A 19,638-nucleotide genomic window follows, 5' to 3' on the forward strand; every position below is an offset into this window, starting at 1 on the left:
CAGTGAACTATTCTTCATCCTGCTGCACTGGCATTGCTTTGTGTTGGAAGAATGTGTTGTGATGTTCAGGGACAGGTAGAGCATGTTGTTGCTTCAGAGTAAATGAATGCTAAGAAGGTTGCATATGCATGATATGAACATGTTTCCTGGATTGCCAAAGGTCCAACAAACAAGTGCTGAAGGAAAGCTTTTAAAAAACATTCATGGCAGCTTGGAGAATTCCTGTACTGTAACGTTCTTATAATTGCAGTGACCTAGAGCTGATGGAGCATTCATCTGGTTGTAACGTTTTGTCACTGAAATATGTTGATTACAATAGTCAAGGTATATCTCTGCTTATAAACTTGTCTGTGAAATTCTTTTGAGGTTAGTCATTTTGGTGAGATTGGAAACATGCAAAAATTAAGTTATTCAGCCATTTGAATACAGATAATTTCTGTGGAACATTTGGAATTCTGAAAGTACTTGTCTCAACAAAACTAAAAGAAAACATTTAGCTCAGAATTCTGAAATTTTTGCTTAACTTGTGTGTGATGAAATTATATCCTGCCGTGTCAGTTGCATTTTCTCCACAGATGTTAAGTTCTGCACTGAGAGCCTCCCCTGAGATGATAATCACTCTGTCAACTCTCTAATAAGAAAATTATCATGGAGAATATCAGGTTTTTCCTATCCTACTCCGGGCCTTGGTTGTGTGTAATCTTGATGTGTTGACAGGCTCCTCAGAGTTGAAAGTTTTTGGATGTCAGATTTGTTTTGCAGCAAGAAAGTCCATTTTACCTCCTCTCACAGGACTCACTGCCTATCTGGCTTCAGAGTAGGAGGATGTACATGACTCAAAATTCTGCACTGTTCAGGCTGTCCTGACATTTCCTCCCTCCAATCATGAAAAGCCTTCTGCTTTGGCACCCAGCTTTGATCTAGGTTCTCTGTATTCCAAATATACATCGTCAGTCTGCGTTTCCTATATTTAAAATCTGTAGCATAGTACTAGGGTATGCTGGCATGATTACACAAAAGGTGCAGTGATTGGAAGCTCTGTCACAAATACTTAGCAGCATGATGATAATGCATATTACTCTGTCTGCAGTATTAGTCAGGAAGTGGTCTCAAATCAAAATCTGTAATTTCTTTAAATACTTTTCAGTTGCTTCTGCATCTATGAGCCACTCTGTTCTCTTCCAGTTCAAAGAAAAGCTGGTAGCTTTTAACTATTTGTACTAAAGCAGAAGATAACACATGTTATACAAAGTCACTTGCTTGTGGTTATTAAAAATGGACAATTTTTGGATGGAAGCTTGTGGTTTAGAGCCAACTCACCATTCAGTGAGCATTCTCATTCAGTGTTCAGTACCTCTGTGCTTTCTAAAGAGTTTCTAACTGTATTATCTGAAAAGCTGGACCCCTTCTGAGTGCTAGCGCTGCTGCAAGTGCTGTCTGTTGCATTAGTCATGCCCTTCTTGCTGTCACTTTGTGCCTCTCACCAACTGATTGTCTTCCTCTGTATAGTTCAACTGTGAGAGCAAACAACAGGCTTTTGTGGGTGCCTTTCCCAATGAAATGTTAATCTAACTCCACCTAATTGCTGTAGTAATTCAATATAAATGTTATGAAGCCACATCAATGCCTAAACAGCTTTTCCCTCAGATGCTTTGCTGCTTTTGAAAAGTGCTTTTTTACTCTCAGGAGGCTTCATCCAAGGTTAAGGAGTTTTTGGAGAAGCTTGAAGTCATTTGCTATCTAGCTTGAAAGAAGCATGTATAAGAGCAGTGCCTCCTGTTCATTTTTGGACTGGTCTAGGCTTAATTAAACCTATGTTGCTTAGATTTGAATGTTTAATTATTAGCAGGATTAACACTGGTCACTCCTCATTTAAAATAATGTGAGTCACCGTTTAGCCTCTGAGTGATGATTTTAGGGTTTCTTTAGTTATTCTGAAACCTTTTCTCATCATATCTTGTTTTCTTCTAGCTAAATGAAGTGTAAGGAGTGTGAATACACCAGAGAGAAAATAGGTGGCCTAGGTTTCTTACCTAGAGAATAGGTTCTAAGATAGGTCTTTGTGCAATAACTCCACAGCAGAAAAACCTTGCTAGATGACACCATTCACATAGTTTTGCATTAAAAAAAAAGTGCATTTTGTTGCAAATCAGGCTGAGGTTCCTTACCTTAACTGCAAAGCCTTTTATTACACATAGCTACAAGGCTCGCTTCCTTCCTTAGGCTCACCAGCCTGTCACAAGAAACCCTGTTGGCTCAGCAGAAGGGACTAGTCCCAGTACAGGAATGTTGCAAAAACAGGGAAACTTTTTTGACTGACTGATGTCCATAGAAAAACTTAAGGATAAATCTAATGGACTTAACTTTCATTTAAGATCTTTTCTCCAAGAAGCCATAAAGTAAAAATAAACTATGTATGGTCAGAGAGATCATAGAAACAAGTGCATCTTTTTTTGCAAGCTGTATGAAAGAACCAAAGCTGTCTAAAGCATCATGACAAGGATTGTTTCTGTGTGCTCCAGTGAGGGTGTGTGCATCTCTTAAAGGCTGTACTCTTCCAGTATGTAGAGAACTGAGGTGCAGCAAGGGGCCGTATGGGCAAAGTAAGTAAAAAACAGATCAGTTAAGTCCAGAGGTCTTTCTACTTAACTTTCTGCTAACACATGGAATTGCATGATTAAAGGACGGTGATGAATGCTGTTCCTTACAGTGAATTACTGGGATCCTCTCAGCATGATCTGGCTCAGCTCTAGTTATTCCTTTCAGATGAAGTTTCAGAAATTACCTAATGTTTGACAAATCTGGAATTTGAAGCAATCACCACTTCCTCTGGCAGGGAAATCAGCACGTAACTTCAGACTTTGCAGTTGGCTTTTCCGAATCTCTGGAGGTTCACAGAACACTAACACGTGGAAGCTCTTGAATGTGTCTCTGCTCTTAGCAGCTGTCTTGTACTTCTCTTTCAGCACTTCTGTATCTGTTTGTTTTTTTTAATGTAAAGAGTTTTCCCAACAGTAAGAAGGGCACAAAATTTATGTGGCAGCAATGGTAACTACAGTCCTAAAATGAGCAATACACTTCATAGTGAAATATGACCAGCTGCCCCAGCCATATGAGACTGGTGATTCTTCATAAGCTTGTTTTGATGAATTTTGAAGGTGTCCCTGATAAAGTGCCAAAAATGAACAGAGACTTTACTACAAGAGAACTCTCTTCGTTTTTTTGTTTCTTGGTTATAAAGCCACCTGAAGTCAGACCAACGTGGCTGTTTTCACCTCTGACTGGAAACCTCAGCTGAGCCATTTAATTGAGGTTGATTGTTGCCTTCTTGGGTAGTGATGTGATGCCACCTTTCAGGTTGATTGACCTCTTGCTCCACAGCAGAAGCACCTGTAAATAGTAGGTCTAGACAAAAGACTTACCTAACACTGCAGGTGCTATTAATGTCATCTGCAGAGAGCCCTTCTTTTGTTCTGGCATTGCTGTTTTGACACAAACCTTTTCTTTTGACAGAAAATGTCATTTAAAAATCTTTCCAGAGAGTATTTACTTTGTTCCATATCTCTTTTTCCCCAGTGAGATGCATGGGAAAGAGCCTCTTATTTTAACTCATTCTTGTTTCTGTAAAATGGATTCGAAAAACTTGAAACTCCTTGTTTGTCCCTTTTCTTTTGTGCACCTGCACAGCACTGGATTTTTTTAAAATGTAGTATGTTATAACATGTCTGGGATAATGTATAAATACGTAATATGTATTAGTAATATTTCTGGGGCCCCCAACATAGGAAGGACATGGACCTGCTGGAGTGAGTCCAGAGGAGGCCATGAACATCAAAAGGCTGGAGCACCTCTCCTGTCAAGACAGGCTGAGCGAGCTGGGGTTGTTCAGCCTGGAGGAGGGAAGGCTCTGTGGAGAACTTAGAGCAGTCTTCTGGTAACTAAATGGACCTACAAGAAATCTGGAGAGGGATTTCTGACAAAGGCCAGGCAGTGATAGGCCACTACAAGGGACAATGGCTTTAAACCAGGAGAGGTTAGATTTAGATCAGCTATTAGGAAGAAATTCTTCCCTGTGAGGGTGGTGAGGCACTGGAACAGGTTGCCCAAAGAAGTTATGGCTGCCACATCCCTGGAAGTGTTCGAGGCCAGGTTGGATGGGGCTTTGAGCAAATTGATCTGGTGGAAGGTGGCTGGGAGTTTGGAACTTTATAAACTTTAACGTTCTTTCCAACCCAAACCATTCTATGATTCCATGATTCTATGGTGGGTTGGTTGGGTTTTCTTTTTGGGTGTTTTGGTTTGGTTCCCCCCACTCCTTCCCCCCTGTTTTGAATGTTGCAGAATGCCTTGTTTCAGCCCTGCTCTGTGCCTTGCTTTAGCAAAAGTTCCATTAAGAACCTACTGCTGCCTTTTGGCCTAGTGGGTCAGCCTACAAAAAGTTACTCAACAGATTCCTATAATATCAAAGATGCCTTAGATGAGGGTGTAGGCCAAGGCACTGTCAAGTTTGTGGGACACTGGAGTACATCTGCCAAGTGGCAGGAGTGCAAGGCCAGACTGATCAGAGCTGTGGTCCGGTGTCACTTTCTGTATACGCACCTAATCTGGGGTTCCAGAAAGAGGGAGTAGATTTCTCTTCCACCAAACTCCCGGCTATTGTATGCAGGAGATTATTACACCCCCCCCCGGACAAACTATGGGAATTGCAGTTTTGTGGGAATCTGGCCTAGAGAGGAGGGAGAGAGGCCAAAGGGTACCAATCCTGGAGAGCAGGATACCAATTGTGGCTCTTCTGGGGCAGCTCCCTGTGATGACCACCTAATCTGACACAACATAGGAATGATCTAGAAAAGAAGAAGAAAAAAGGAAGATTTGGAGCATTTTTATTTTAATAAAATAAAAAAAATATTAGTCCAGTAGAAAATTCTCAGTGTTTTGCAGGCATTATTAAGTAATTTGCCACCTTTTATTATGTTTAAATATTTTAACCCTTTCACTACCAAATCCACAGTAGTAGATTATTAAATTTCTTATTCTGTCATCATTTAGAATAATCCTTTACGTCTTTGGTTTGGTTTATACACCTAAAAATAGCAGAAGAAGAAGTCAAAAATCCTTTCCTTTGTACTGGCAGCGTTGGAACTGCTGTTTGCTTATGTGGGATTCATAAAGAGGTGCATCAGTCACCTGGGGGGGGGTGGGGGGGTGGTACTTGCTGCGTTATTCCTTCAAGTCGCTTCCTGAGTCACTTCTTGGAAAAGTGCTGCTATTTCTCATGCAATAGCAAAAGACAGCAGAATGGAAAGCTAGAAAAACAAGGTGTGATAAGTTTTAAAGGATAGCACAAACAATAAATGAAAATGATGACCGGTTGGGAACAGAAGCATGAAGGACTAAGACGCGTTTATACTCTTCTAGCTCCCTTTTAAATGAAAAATGGGCACAAAATCCCCTGTGTGCAGATTTGCATGCATGAGAAAAGAGCCTGACTGGGTGAGAAATAGCCCATAGTGCCAATCCTTCACTTGTTAAATAATCGAGACAAAGGCTAAAGAGAGAAATTCATTGTCGGCATAGTCGTACCCAAGCGATTTTGGTGCCAGTTTCCCAGCTGGATTAGGCCCCGCGGCATCTCGACTGTAAAGTGCACCGTGCCCCCTCCCCACTCTGCTCCCGGTCACACCGTTGGACAGATATGACAGACCCGGGTTGAGGCCGTTCTCAGCCGTGACAGGAGACCCCCGCCTCAAGCACGGGGCCGGGCCGAGGCGGCCGCTGCCCGCCAGATGGCAGCAAAGGGCTAGGAACGACGCCGGCCCTGCTCCCGCTACGGCAGTAGAGTAGTGGCCGGAGGCGGCCCGTGGGGGCCCGAAGCCGGCGGGCAGCGGCGGGCCGCGGTTGTGACGGAAACGCCCTTCTGACACCTTGGGAGGTCCGGAGGGCTCGCATGGGCGTGCAGGAGGCTGATGTTCCTCAGGTGGGCTCTGTCTGGTTCTGCGGGAGGTAAAAAGGAATGCCCAATCAGTGTGACACTGAATAATCGCAGTGGCATCAATAACTGTAGTCTTTATATTTTAAAAAAAAACATTCCTTCAAACACATTTTGGTATTCTACCGATCAGGAGTTAGTAAGTTGCAGTAACTAAGGGGTGACCCTTACTTCATACTTCTATACTCCCTGTACACGAGCTCTCCGCAATCCTCCAGAGTTCTTCCTCTCAGTGTGAGAAATTCTGTAAAGACTTTAAAGTGCCTACTTCGTGTTTCTCTGCCTAGTAATTCCTAATGAAGTGTATGAATTCATAATGCATACTGAGATAACATTAAGGTTTGTAGCCTCAAGCAGGAAAAAATAGGATGGTGAATACTTTGCCTTTGCTGATAACTTGATTGGTTGTAAATGGAAGGTCAAAATTCATATGCTTGATAGTGAATTTCTAGCAACTGCCAGCTGCTTCCCAAGACCTCATGTCACTCTACTTACACGTGATTTTTATACTTCTACATTAAAGAATTTATGAGACTTCTGAGTCTCCCTCAGTTAACCATGGGTGAAGATGTGCTGTCTCACAGCCCTTTAATGCTTATGTATCAGTCCATGCTTTTCAAAAGTTGCATAGATAGCTATATATTAGCCTAAATATGATGAGAGCATTTCTGGAGGCTCATCTGAAAATAACAAATTATTTGTTTTAAGAGGATTTCTAACGTATACCTCAATCATACTTTATAGATGGTTTAAAAATATACTTTTTTTTTTCCTTTTCCCCCTTACAGGGAAAGAAATAATGCCACTGTGTAGATATTAACTAAAACTGATGAAACTATTTTCAGAAATTGCTTAGGTGTCTGGAAAGCTCTTATTAGAAGACAAGGATGATGAATAACCACTGTCCTGCATATCTATCTGCTTTTGTGCCATAGCGCTTTTCATTCACAGGCCTCAAAATCCTTTCTTTTCAGCAACTCAGTCACTTTCATGATCCATCTCTTTTATAGACAGTGGTGTCAAATGAGTGACTTGTTACTAACTGGCAGAGCTAACAGGAAATCCTTCTCATAGAGTTTAGGAAGACAGATCTATCTCCCTAGAAATGAAATGCATCTTACCATTGTTCTTAATGGGACATTTCTTGTTCGAATATGTTCACTTATAGTAAATTAATTTCTTTTCAGTAAACAGAGGGAGGAGTCAGCTGCTTGCTTGTTGACATAGTTAGAAACCTTTATTGGAGGTCATTGGATTAGGTTGTTCCTAAGGCACACGATGCCTTAGTAGTGGCATAGGGTGGTTTTTCAGCCTGAAGTATTGTATGACAAACCCTGGGGCAGAAAAATTACTTTGGGATGTGGGCGAGCCAAGTGAGTGGGTCAGTCTTCGCTATGGTGTTTGCTTGTTTGTTTTCAAAAGAGTGGTTCCCAGCCATGGATGTCCAAACCAGTGCTCTTTTATATTGTATTGTATTGTAACATGTCTCTAAATATTTTAGTGAAGCGATAAATGGCAATATTCCATCGGATATGCCTATAAAATGCATATGAGTTGGATTGGGTTAGCACACCTACATTGCCCAGGCAGTCTCTATGCAGAGTTACTGGGTAGGCGCCTGGAACTGTGTGGCTGTGGGAGCACAGTGCTGATGTTCTCAGCTGTGCTCATCAGCTTGAGCATGAACCAGCTGCAGATCTGCATGTCTCAGCACTAGTTTGTTTAGGATTAGATCAGAGCTGACTTGTGAAAGGCAGATATTCTGCTTACCATAACTAGAGGGATGGGTAAGAATCCAGCACAGTCTTGGGCCTTACAGTGCATTGTTCTTCCCTTCCTGCTTGCGCAGTTATCTTTGTATATGGGTCAGTACATCACAGTGTGGTACACAGATGTGTGTCTCTAAATAGGAAGTTGTTTAGAGAGCTCTTCTGTGATTACCGCAGGTGAAAGCAGGCACCTGGGATAAATATAGAGCAGCTGATGTGCTCCCCTTGTCCAGGCATACCTGCCCTCCCTGCAGAACTTTTTTACCATGGGGAACATGTCTGAAGTTGCTTTGATATTGAGATTTTGCCCTAAATTAGGGCAAAACCCCAATATGATCATCTTTAGGTGAGCAACAGGAACAGGACTGGAGTTTCCTCTTCCCCTGTGTAGCTTCTGTATCTCTTCTACTTCTGCAGCATGCTCAAGCACAATCCGATTTGCATTTTATGCATATTTTTGACTATTTTTTGTTTAAGAGTTTTGCTCATCAATATTTTAACTCAGAGAGTTACTACTTCAGCTGATCATTCTATTGATCTTCTCCAATAGATATTTTACGAGTGAAAATTGATTGAATTTAACTGAAGTGGCAGAAGATTTAGAAACAAGATGTAATGAGGGCTCAGCCTTTTTTCTCCCCCTTATTCTCCCCTCAGCCTTTTCTCCCCCTATTTGCTTAAATCCTAGTATCTTGAGTGTAAGTGAAACAAAGCAAGATGGATAGGAAAAGGCACTATCATGTTGTAGAATTGGGTTGGATTTCCTTCATATAGCATATGTGGGCAATCTTGGCATCCTGCTGTGGACATTTAGAGGGTGGGGTACTCAAATAAGCTGAGCTATTTCCCCTTCACATTGATCCAGTAGGATTCAACATAACCTGTTTCTTGGCCAAGAGCTCATTACTGTGTTAAGTGAGTTAGCTGATAAAAGCAGTTCTCCTGCTGAACATGCTGGTCCTATGAAGCTATAAGTGATTTTAAATCTTCTGTTTTAATCAGAGAAATAAGGATTCATGTATCACTTCTGCAGGATAGTGTGTTTCCTGGCATTCACACAGATCAGGTTACAAATGAAGTGTAAGGGCAAGTCTGGCCTTCACTTCCCTGCTGAATCAGTCAAGATACCTGTTTTTGTAAGGAGAGGATAAGAGAAACAAAACCAAATACTCTTCCAAGACCCCAGAGAAAAGGGGAATCTTAGTAGTAGGAGTACTGTGAGGTGTGAACACAGAATTAATTGGGTACAAGCGGACAATTAAATTGCCCTCAAAACTGACCTGGCCCAGCTTATGCCTGGCTCTGGACACATCTATCATTTGTTGTGTTTGGCCTCAGGGCAGCCCTCAGGAGAGGGTGGTCAGAACATTCAGGGACCTGTATGCCTGGGCACATCTGGCACTGTAGTAAGTATCTGGCGCATCTAGTTAGACTCCAACACAGCTAGGCTTGTCTGGCAGCTCTATATGCAGGCAGCTGCGTCTTAGGGCAGGCATGCCTACAGCTGTTGAGCAGTCTGCCTTGTGCAGTCCATCTCAGTTCTGTTCCTGTTGTGCTTCTACAGCTATGTGCATCCCATCTTTGGGACTGCCTGTGAGCTGAGTAACTTGAAAGCAATGGGAAGTCAGCACTTTGTCTAAGCGTAAAAGGTTGTGTAACTAACTTTTAAAGGGCTTCCCAGTGTTTCTCTCATAAGAATGAAATAATGCCTGATGATAAGTTTTCACAGGGTTTTGAGGTAGATATCACACTGCTCAGAGACAGACTGTTCTGATTACTTTTGTATGGAATAATGTACATTTTAGCTACCCTTCCACCAAGTGGAAAAAGTTCAGTGGAAAACTGCACAGATGAGTGACAAACTTGTGCCACTGAAAATAAGTCCTTGACAGGTATTCTGTGTAGGACAGTGGTGATATACAGTCGTGCAGCTTCATGTGGTGGTTGCTAAAAATGAAACCTGACTATTCAATTAAAATTATGTTAAACGGTACTCTCAGGCAAATGCTTGTCCTAAGCAAAATTGCAGCTAGGGGTCTCTGTGTACATGTTGGAGGCAGCAAAATGGCAGGCTAAACTGAGTAGCAGAGTTCATGTCACTCTCAGAAGTTGTCTATTGGGAGGATTTTCTGATTCCAGACAGGTAAAATTCAGGCTTTCTGTTTCTATAGCATGTACACTTAGGCTTATTCCTGCTCACACCTTTCATTTGTGAGGACATCCAGTACAGAAATGATTGACACAGGCATGTCTTTCATTGGCTTCTCTGGGATTTAAGGTGTTCCTTCATGGATAGCCTGGCAAGGAAGGACTGGGTATGGCTGTATAATCGAGTTTGTTGTATGACTGCCAACAACAGCTACTAGTCTCTGTTGCTACTTTGCCTAGGAGTATTTTACCAGAAAGTGTCATTTAGTGGAAGACAAAGAGCTCAGATTTTAGCCCTCTGCTAGTGGTGTAAGCTCACTCTTTCTTTAGGTCTTCATATCCTTCCCGCTGCAGAGCACTTGTGGGTGTTACAATGACAGAGTATCTGTTTTTGGCTGGAAGTACTGACACTTCCTCTCATAAAAGGAATTGTCTTCATAAAAAAAGTTTGGCTGATCATAGGGCTGTATTACTAATTTGGGCCTTTTCAGCAATGAAATGTAGTGTAAAAGAAAGTTATGTGCTTTTGAGAAGAGTGAGGAACGAGCGCTGAAGTAATTTGCATGGATTCATGGCACAGCCAGAAACAGAATATCAGTTTCTTAATGCAGAGGTCAGTGGGGTTTAAGAGAAGTGGTCTTCCCTGTTAATGTCTTTTTCATATTAGCGCATGTGTTTTCCAGACTGAAATTAAAATTAATTGTTGAAAAGTGCCTGCAGTAGAGAATGTGATAAGCACCTGAGAGTGAACTGAGAAGCCATGTAAATCTCCTGGATTGGTTCAGTCCCCAGTGGCTGAGATTTTTTAGATCAAAGGAATGGAAAAGAATATAGAAGTAGAAACATGACTGCTTCCCAAATGCAACTGCTTCAGGTTTCTTTTTTTGCAGGGGACCTGACTCATAATGGAGGGAATATGTTTTTTCCTTTCATTCTTTCTGTATTTTTGGATCTGAAGATTATTAGTTTTCTTTGAAGAGTTTACTTTTTAGCTTCATGAGGAGCTGCAGATGGCTTATGGAATCAGGGTGACTATATATCATTCATTCTGACACCGTTTGCTGGCTAAAAGTGTCTTTTAAAAATCAATTGGGTGATTAATACACATTCCTATTAATATTATTAATTCTCAGCCTACTTTGTACATGGAAATGACCTGGAAGAAACTTGCTCAAAAAAGCATCAAAAATTCCCTAGCAGCATAAAGTGCAGTAACAGCTTTCTCTCTGCTGTGTATGATCAGGGCAAAGGGGCTGTAAAACTTAGCAGAACTGTGTCTTTCTAATTCTAAAATTAACAGTGTAGGTTTTACTGAACAAGGTATGTGAGGAATAAACTTTTTATGTGTCATATGTGACCCAGCTTGTAATAACTACAGGAGAAGTTATCCCTTTTACCGATACAGAATGCATATGGGAAACTGCTGAAACAGTAAGAGGAGACATGCCTGTCATAACTGACCGAGTCTTGCAAAGTGCTTGGTACTTTCTCACAGAAGTCCACAGGAGCTGAAGGCATGCTGCACTTTGCAGTAGGCACTTAGCACATCTAATCAAATCTATTTTTAATGTGACTTTCACTTTGAAGCACCATGCTGTATATGAAGACCAGATACAGAAATGTGATGTAATTACTAATGCTTCTAAATGCAGTGAGGTCAGAAAGTACAAAGTCTTACAGCAGCTACCTCCTTTGATTCGAGATTGATAGCTATAGAAGCTAGCAAGATAGACAAAGTTGTTTCACAGTTTTCAGCATGTTAATATTTGAAATATTGACATTTCCAGTTTCGAATACCAGGATATCTTCCCCATTAGCAGAGAATATACTTGACCCTTCTTGCACTGATTTAAAAATGCTTTTGTTCTTGACTTTGCTGGGGCAGTTTTGAACCTTGCCGCTGATTTTTCTGAAACATGAAATCAAGGGATGTGTATTTATAGGGAAAGTTTGTATATTTGGACCTCTCCTGTTCACACACCAGAGTACATTTGTAACTGTATTTCATCTGTACTCAAAGTAAGTTCTCTATGTCTCTGTAGTTGGGATGTGTCAGTTAGGAGTGCTCTGGATATTCTTGGTCACTTCCTCCTGCCTTTGGAAGGTATAGGGCCAAAGATGGACTTGTTACTGTGATTCAGTCTTGCTATTTGCTGTTTAAGAGATGCAGAGGTTGCACATGTATGGAGTGATATGCTAGGGGGTTGTAGTTCTTTGATGTCTAGCTGGCATGGCTTTGTCCTGCAGAGCTCCCTGCCCAAACATAGGTTGATTTCCCAGTCCACTGCTTCATGATGCTTTGAAGAAAAAGGAAGAGGGAAGCTTAGATAATTATGGAACCTCTCATCCTTACTTGGTTGCTCATAACTCTTTGGACAAGCTGCTTCTTCCAGCCTTCTTTATTGGCTGAAAAAAAAAAATAAAATTTGGGCTTACCCTGCATTAACTACAGTGATTGTGATAATTCCTTGATTTGCAAGTTGGTTCCACAGAAACAAAGGGGGCACATTTTCCTTTTCCACATCAAAGCACACTAAGCTTCTTGTCTGTGGCTCATCAAAGGGGTGATTTCAGCACATGAATTCCTCAGAAAATGACATGAACTAGGAAACAAAATTGGAATGAAACATTAATTTAAAAGAACACAAGCATCCTAATTGGAGATTTACTTTCACAGCTTTTCCCATGTCTGAAAAATGATGGCTGGGAGCCTAATCAGGCTTTTGGCAGGCGCTGTCTCTGAATTGTTCATAATAACTCTTAAATCCATTCACTGCAATTTTAAAATGAATTTAGAAGCTATCATCTTTGTGGGTAATCTAATGGATCACATCTTGATACCTTGGTTAAGAAAGATGTATTCATTAAAACTGCTAAAACCAACAGAGAACAGAAGGCATGTCAAGGTCATTGTGATACTCTTGTTATGAAATTACTGCAGTAGTCTGTACAGCACATACATAAATCATGTCTGGGCCAGCCAAGTTCCACTGACTCAGCTACCAGGGATGAAGTGGCATAAGGTATGTGCTTTCTCTGAGAAGCCAAATACAATCTGTCTCCAAACCATGCTCATCTCGCACACAAAACCATTGCAAAAGTGAACAACCAAAGTTCTCATCTCCTGAGCTTCATGGTGGGTATAAAGACTGTTCCTTGCAGATGAGGAGCATGGGCTGTCACAGTACAGCCAGCAAAGAGTACCTGCCTCTGTGTCCTTTATAAAGAAAAGAATTGTCTCATTAATATTAACAAAAAAAAAACCAAAAAACAAAACCAAACCCAGCTGCATGTGTTGGGTTCAATTCAACAATGTATTGTAAATGTTTGCATATATTGCAGTTTACATGTGCAAAGACATCCAGTACTAATTGTTTCAGAATATCCTGATGATGGATTTTTGAGGATTTATAGGCAAGAGATTAGAAAAACTACCTGTTGAGAGTGACAAGGAGACAGATGCGCAAACACAGCAGCTGGGATGGAGGAGCATTTATTAATAAAAAGAGACGTTCATACAGTGCTGAAGGCTAGCAAGAGATGCACTCCCATGGAGTGGGTGTGAGTTTCCCATGGAATTAAATTAAGTTCCATTTTATCCTGTTTATTATTTAATTACAAGGCAGGGTAGTGTTGGAGCCCTTCATTTTTTAGTGTTCAGCTTTGTGTCATGAGGTATGATATGGAAAGCAGAGTCCTGGATTTCAGGACACAGTGACACTACTGTGTGTTTATTGAAAGGATATATATTATTGCATCATGTTGTTTCTTGACTAATGCTCAGGAGATGAAAATAAGGAAGGCAGAGAAAGGACTTTTCAGTAAGGTGGACAGACAATGTAATCAGAATGGTATTTGTCCTGGGGGCTGCTTTCAAATATCTCTGCTCTCATTTTCCTTTCCTAGGATTAGGCTGTGCCTTGATCCAGATTTACTGCCAGTGCTAGATCTGAAATGACGGCTGCAGCAAGGCCTAAATTAAGCTCTTAATGATAAATGCATTAGGGAAAAAAAGAGGGAATTGGTTATCTGGGCTGTGCAAGAGAAACAGGAGAACTTGACCTAGGCCTCTAAAGATTGACAATAGATGATAGATGGCATGTGGCATGATAATGATGTTTTACATAAGCATTAAAAGTCAGGATGATTATTCTGAGACTTCATCAGTATATTTTTGAATCTCTGAATTTTCTTACGGAAAATGTTGCAAAATGTCAGCGTTCTTTGGTTGGGTTTCTGATTAAATTTAGTATCTGCAGCTTCATTTAAAGCAACTAAGGAGTCTTGCCTATGAACTTTCCACTACTACTACAAGTACTTTAGCAAGATAATCTTTGCATTAATTTTTCATGTGTTTGAGCTTAGAAGGTTATTGAAAGGACTGACTACCTTCTAGTTTATTTCCTCGGTATGCAGGACAGCCTGTTATACTTTAGTGTGTGCACTGTGTGTGCATTAGAGTTGTAGATAGATCTATCTACAGTGCAAGTCTGGCAGAATGGAGTTCTTGTTTCTCACTGATGGTTTTAGGTACAAGGAGAATGCAAAGATTAATAACAGGCTGCTACAATAGACAATGTGATATGTATCCGGACACTCAGGTTCGGTGATCCATAATGCTCCCTTCAATCACAAAACAATGATGCAGTCTTGGTGCTTTCTCAGCACCTGATTTAGGGGCCTGCCTAAAAGAAAGGTTTTCCAAAGATTGAGTCAGGCTAGACTGAGACAACTCAACAGTAGGACAATGTGGTGGAAGGGACATATTTTTCCAGAGGAAATCTCCTTGGTTATTAAGGTTAGCAGCTTTGGAGGTACTTTCTGTTTGGGAGTGATGGGAGGGTGCAGACTCCTAAGGTAGAGATGGGTGCAGAGGCAACTAGAATAATCGATTTGAATGTTGTTTGTCTTGCAATTTGCTGTTATTTTGATGCAGACCATGTGATAGCTGCCTATGTTTTGTTTGATCTCAGTATTGAAGATATTCTGGGGGATTACTTTTAGTGTGGTGCAGCTCTCTGCTTCCTCTACTGTGCTAGCTTTCTGTTTCCAAACACAACAGAAAGTCATGGCTAGTCAGCAAAGCTGAGGCTACCTTGCAGGCTGTCTCTCCCTTTTTTTACCCTCTTGAAAGAATATCTGGGACTCTTCTTCCAACAGTGCTTTGATTTTTAGCTCAGGAGGAATGGGAGCAGGATGTTTCTGTGAATCAGTCCTAACCCCTGTTGGTCTGACAAAGCAAAACCCAAGTTTTTTGACCTTGTTGGCAAGTCTTTTCTGTTTATTCATGAATTTTACTGTGGTCAGGACATGGGAAAGATTTTGGCTTTACATGTTTTCACTGGAAAATGTGTCTACTTTTGCTCATTCAGATGGAGAAAAGGTTTTTGTTCTCCTTCATGTACTGCCAGTGGAAGAGGAAACAGCCTGTATTTCCATTGCTATTTCTCCATTGCCATGGGAACAGATTTGAAGTGCTGCATCCATTAAGTCACTTAATTGAAAAATGGCACAGTTTATCCATTCAAACTGCACTTTTGCAACTGTTCTGTGTAGGTCTATGTGTCACAATGTAGTTTTTGAGCTAGCTTTGTCCCAAAAGAAATATAGCTGCATTAACTGCAGTTGGGTACAATGGTTTGGGTTGGGTTAAATAGGATAAGGCAGGGCATCGTGCCGACATAGATGCACTGCCAATTTAGGCTTATGTGAGGTGATTCAGAGGTAGTGCAGGTATATACACTGATATAATGTGACACAATACAACACTGCTTTTCATTACACAGAACTTTCTTAAGACTTCTCATAACACTTTGCATTCAGTTACTATTTACTGGTGAAAAATGTTAATGTTCTACCTATTTTTTCATTCATTTTGATATTGGTTTCTGTTTCTGAAATGCTAAATCAGACTTTGTATTTCTAGAGTAAAGCTTTCAAATGTAATTCTTCTGTAGTAAAGTAATTACTGCTTGTTAAGCATGGCGGAGTCAGGAGAGAGTGAGACACAAAATGAGGAAAATGAGGCCTCCTGAAGAAACTGCAGTGCTTGTATTCTTGACTGCACAATACTTAATTGCTGAAGAATTTCTAAGCATATGTTAGTATGATAAAATCTATCAGAACTGTATGAATTTATGTATTCTTACCTAGTAACATTTCTTATTTTTCCTTTTCCATTTTAAAACCTACCTCAAGAGTGAAGAATAGAGGAGTAATCTTTGAGTACATTCATATTTCAAATGAGACCCAGTTGCTAGCCTTTTAACCTCACCTGCAGGAAGTGCTGGTACAAGCATTTTTTATGAGGAATAGCATTACTCTTTTGGGTTCTCCATTCGAACAGACACAGAATGTAGAATATTGACTATAGAAGTTTACAAAGGGAGTTGTAAGTACATGATAAACGCTGTTAGCATTCTCCTGCTTTGTGTTGTTTTTCATACTTGGTGCTGTAGGTGCTTCAAATAAGATTGTTGGCTGGGTTCAAAAGGGCAGTGAATCTGCAACTGTGTCGGAGAAGATGGGCTGTTAGCAAATTGTACTCGGGTCACCAAAGGAGTAAGGGGAGGAAGGAAGGAGGAGGAGGAAAAAAAGCAGAATTTTCTTCATTTTTTTCTATTTATTTTTTCCATGTTGTGATTACTACTGACAGCTCCCTCTTCAGTACTGCAAGCCTTTCCCTAGCAGTCAGTAAAATGTTATCTCTCTTTATCTCTTGGACAAATATGTGTAGGCTAATTTCCAGATATCTGCCAATGATAAATAATTTAAAACTTTGCAGGGAATTTATGACATTTAAGAGACTATTTAAGCATTTACTTGACTTATTTATGAAGAGGGAGCTGGGTACAAGCGAGAAGTCACTTGGTAGTAGTTGAGTATTGGAAAAAAATTGAGGGAAGTTCATAATGATCCTAGAAGGAAAGAACTTAAAAAAAAGACAAATCCTGAAATGTGGTTGAAATACTTTTACAGTCCCTATAGGTCTGTGGTAGAAATCACTCATCAAATAGATTCTAGAGAATGTAGTGCGTTTCAAAGTGCAAGGAAGGGAATGGTTAAGTCTGAGCTTTGACCTTTTAACAACATGCAGATTAGAGTGATGTGATGCACAGTGCAAATCTCTTCATCAGGCTTTCTGCAGTGGATTCTGTGTGAGGAGAATTATATTTGATAGCCAATGAACTGCTTTTCCTCTGGAATCTACTTGAATTGAGCTGATCCACATGGTATATTTATCAGTAGCAAGAGAGCAAGCAGATTTTTTTTTGAGAAATGTCTCCAAAAAGTTTTTATGGATTTGTGTGAGTCATGTTATGCTTACTTGGTGAGATGAGTTCTGAAAATTTTGCTTGAAAAAGGTATATATAATCAGGGGGTACTATGGATATATTAGGAATAAGGAAAAAAGAAAAAGCAGCAAAAGAGAGGAGGTAAAAGGTAAAGCAAGCAGGACTGGAGTGGTCAATGCCTTTTTGTTTCATTCTTCAGCAAACAGTCAATTGTGGTCACATGCTTAATGAAATTAATAACAGGGTAGGTGTGCAGACCTATGTAAGGAAAGATTAAGTTTTGAATTTTCTAGTTAAAGGGTCCAGTGAACATCAGGCTTGATCTATAGAGTACCTAAGAAGTTTGCTGGAGTGGTTTCTCAACTGTCAGTGCATATCTGTAAGATTTCATTAATTATATCCCAAGAAAGAGAATAAAAATGAGCACAGCAATTACCTTTACAGTGAAAAATGTGGAAGACCTAGTGGATACTAGAGCAGTCTGATCAAATACTGATTCCTTATGGATTCTAGGATAAGACAATCAAGACTTTTATCTTTACAAATAATATAATTATGGTAGAATAACTGAACTACTGACAGGGTGGAAGCAGTATCTTTGATATATCTGAGAGTTTTTAGGTACTTTTTAGGCAAAGATGTTTTTGACAGTCCCAAAAGCCATTTCTCATAAGCCAGTTAGGTAAGGTGCCCTAGAGACCATTGCCATAACAAAACAGATTTTTCAAACAACCTTAAAGCCAACTGTTCACCTGTCTGAGTGGTGAGCAGTGGCTTAGTATGGAACTGGAAGGCTTCTGGAGTTGGGGCAGATCAGATCTGATGTATACTCAGTTCTGGTCAGCATTTTCCTTTAATAAGTTAGATAATGAAGCAGCAGATGCAGTTACAAAATTTGTTATGACTTAGAATGAAGAAGAGGGGCATGGAACATTCTGAAGGATGACATCAGAACAGGGGTTAAACTGGAAGTATAGTTCTGGTTTTGGAAATTAAATACATTACGTACCACAAGGCTTTGGCTACTCAGCTGTATGCCAACTACATGATGAAGTTATAAAAAGGCAAATGCAATTCCAGAATGTTGTAGGCGGAGTGTCAGATGTAATTACTCTGCTCACCTCAGCGTTGGTGAAAGCTCAGCTGGAATCCTGCCTTGAGCTCGGAGCGCCACACTTTCAGAGTTAGCAAGAGCTGAGGGGAGAGTAATGAGAACAGCAGGTGGTTTAGAAGATGCAAGATTGGAGATAAATGATTATTTGATCTCCCTCAAAGAAAAACGGAATCACTGGAGTTGAAACAAAGATTTGCACAGGATTTGAGGTTTCTAATTGGATTTCTAATTGCTGTCTGAGGTGAGAGGCATTTTTAGGCAGAAGCAAGGTGGTGGAAGCGTAGCCACAGCCTCAATGTAGAAATGCTAAACCCCTCATGGAGTAATTTTCAACATGCTTTTGAGAAAATTACAATTGGTAGTTTGTCCAAATGCAGTAAGCTCAAGTTTCTGCAGCCCAGAGTCTGCTTTGTAAGTCATCCTGCAGTGTGGCTGGGACAATCAGTTTGAAGGGCCTCACCTCACGCTTCCTGCCTCTGAGTGTAAGCCACGTGGAATGAGGCCTCCAGTGTTGGAATAGGATTATTTTGGTGTTATCCATGATATTCATGAATTATTATTCAAAGCTATTCTGTTCTTTTATTGTTTTTCCCCAAAGCATTCTCAATTTTTTAGAATGCTATCTGACTCCATTAATACCTTTTGTTCCTCCAAAATTTTCAAGCTTTTTTGCTTGCTCTGGTTTTGCTGGCCATGCCACTGGCCTTTTATTGCTGTTCAATTTCTTGCAACCACAGGGCTTTCTCATGGTGCTAGTGCAAAGGGTGTTGGGAAGACCGGAGCTGTTTTATCACAAATGATGACAAATAATTGCTTAGACCTTCTAAGTCAACCACTTACATGCTGAAACAAAGTATGAGATAGGTCAATTTAATTGCCTCTTTGGTGGAACTTTTAAATGACACAAGGCCTGCGCAACTTCCCTTGGGAAGATATAGTTATGTCTTTATTTCTTCCCATTCAAAGATCCTAGGCTTTACTCAGGAGAGGTTTTTTCACCTAAATCATTCTGTACAGTGTAAAACAGATGTCCTTTTACTGTTTGTATGAAACATATAGGACTCATAATATCTACACTTAGACAGTACTTAAATTCAAATTTATGTATTTAAACTGAGAAAGGACCTTGAAAGTATTTCTGTTACATCCATATTTTAGTCTCACTTACCTATCCCTCTAGGCTAGGTAGGCTGTTACTGTTATCTCAAGAGTTGCCATGGAAATGTTTAACACTCTCCTTCCTTTTCGGTCTGTTTATGTCAGACAGTGTCTGTCTTTTTAAAACTGTGGCCCTGCTAAAATGGAAGTAAAATGCTAATAATA

The 19,638-nt window shown here is 40.3% G+C and overlaps 2 protein-coding genes across 4 annotated transcripts in view; one reads left to right on the top strand and one right to left on the bottom strand.

Moving 5' to 3' along the window:
• NCKAP5 (NCK associated protein 5) overlaps window positions 1-19,638 on the top strand; it is a 496,578-nt gene that overhangs the window by 16,359 nt on the left and 460,581 nt on the right. The window contains exon 1 of one of the 3 annotated variants that reach the window (XM_061349574.1): window positions 5,880-5,977. The exons of the other annotated variants lie outside the window; for them this stretch is intronic. The gene's annotated coding sequence lies outside the window, so the exon portion shown is untranslated. Of the gene's footprint in view, window positions 1-5,879; window positions 5,978-19,638 lie in introns of those variants that run through there. 3 annotated transcript variants of the gene reach the window in all.
• LOC133210323 (uncharacterized) lies at window positions 5,205-19,063 on the bottom strand. The gene is made up of 4 exons (XM_061349606.1): window positions 18,955-19,063; window positions 18,323-18,395; window positions 5,584-5,994; window positions 5,205-5,306 (listed from the first exon to the last, which is right to left on the bottom strand). The coding sequence occupies exons 1-4, from the start codon at window positions 19,061-19,063 to the stop codon at window positions 5,267-5,269; spliced, it is 633 nt and encodes a 210-aa protein (XP_061205590.1). The 3' UTR covers window positions 5,205-5,266.

Source organism: Neopsephotus bourkii, unplaced genomic scaffold (genome assembly GCF_033783945.1).
Source record: "Neopsephotus bourkii isolate Nb327-2 ecotype Australia unplaced genomic scaffold, CSIRO-AGI_Nbou_v1 NB_450, whole genome shotgun sequence".
Taxonomy (NCBI): domain Eukaryota; kingdom Metazoa; phylum Chordata; class Aves; order Psittaciformes; family Psittacidae; genus Neopsephotus; species Neopsephotus bourkii.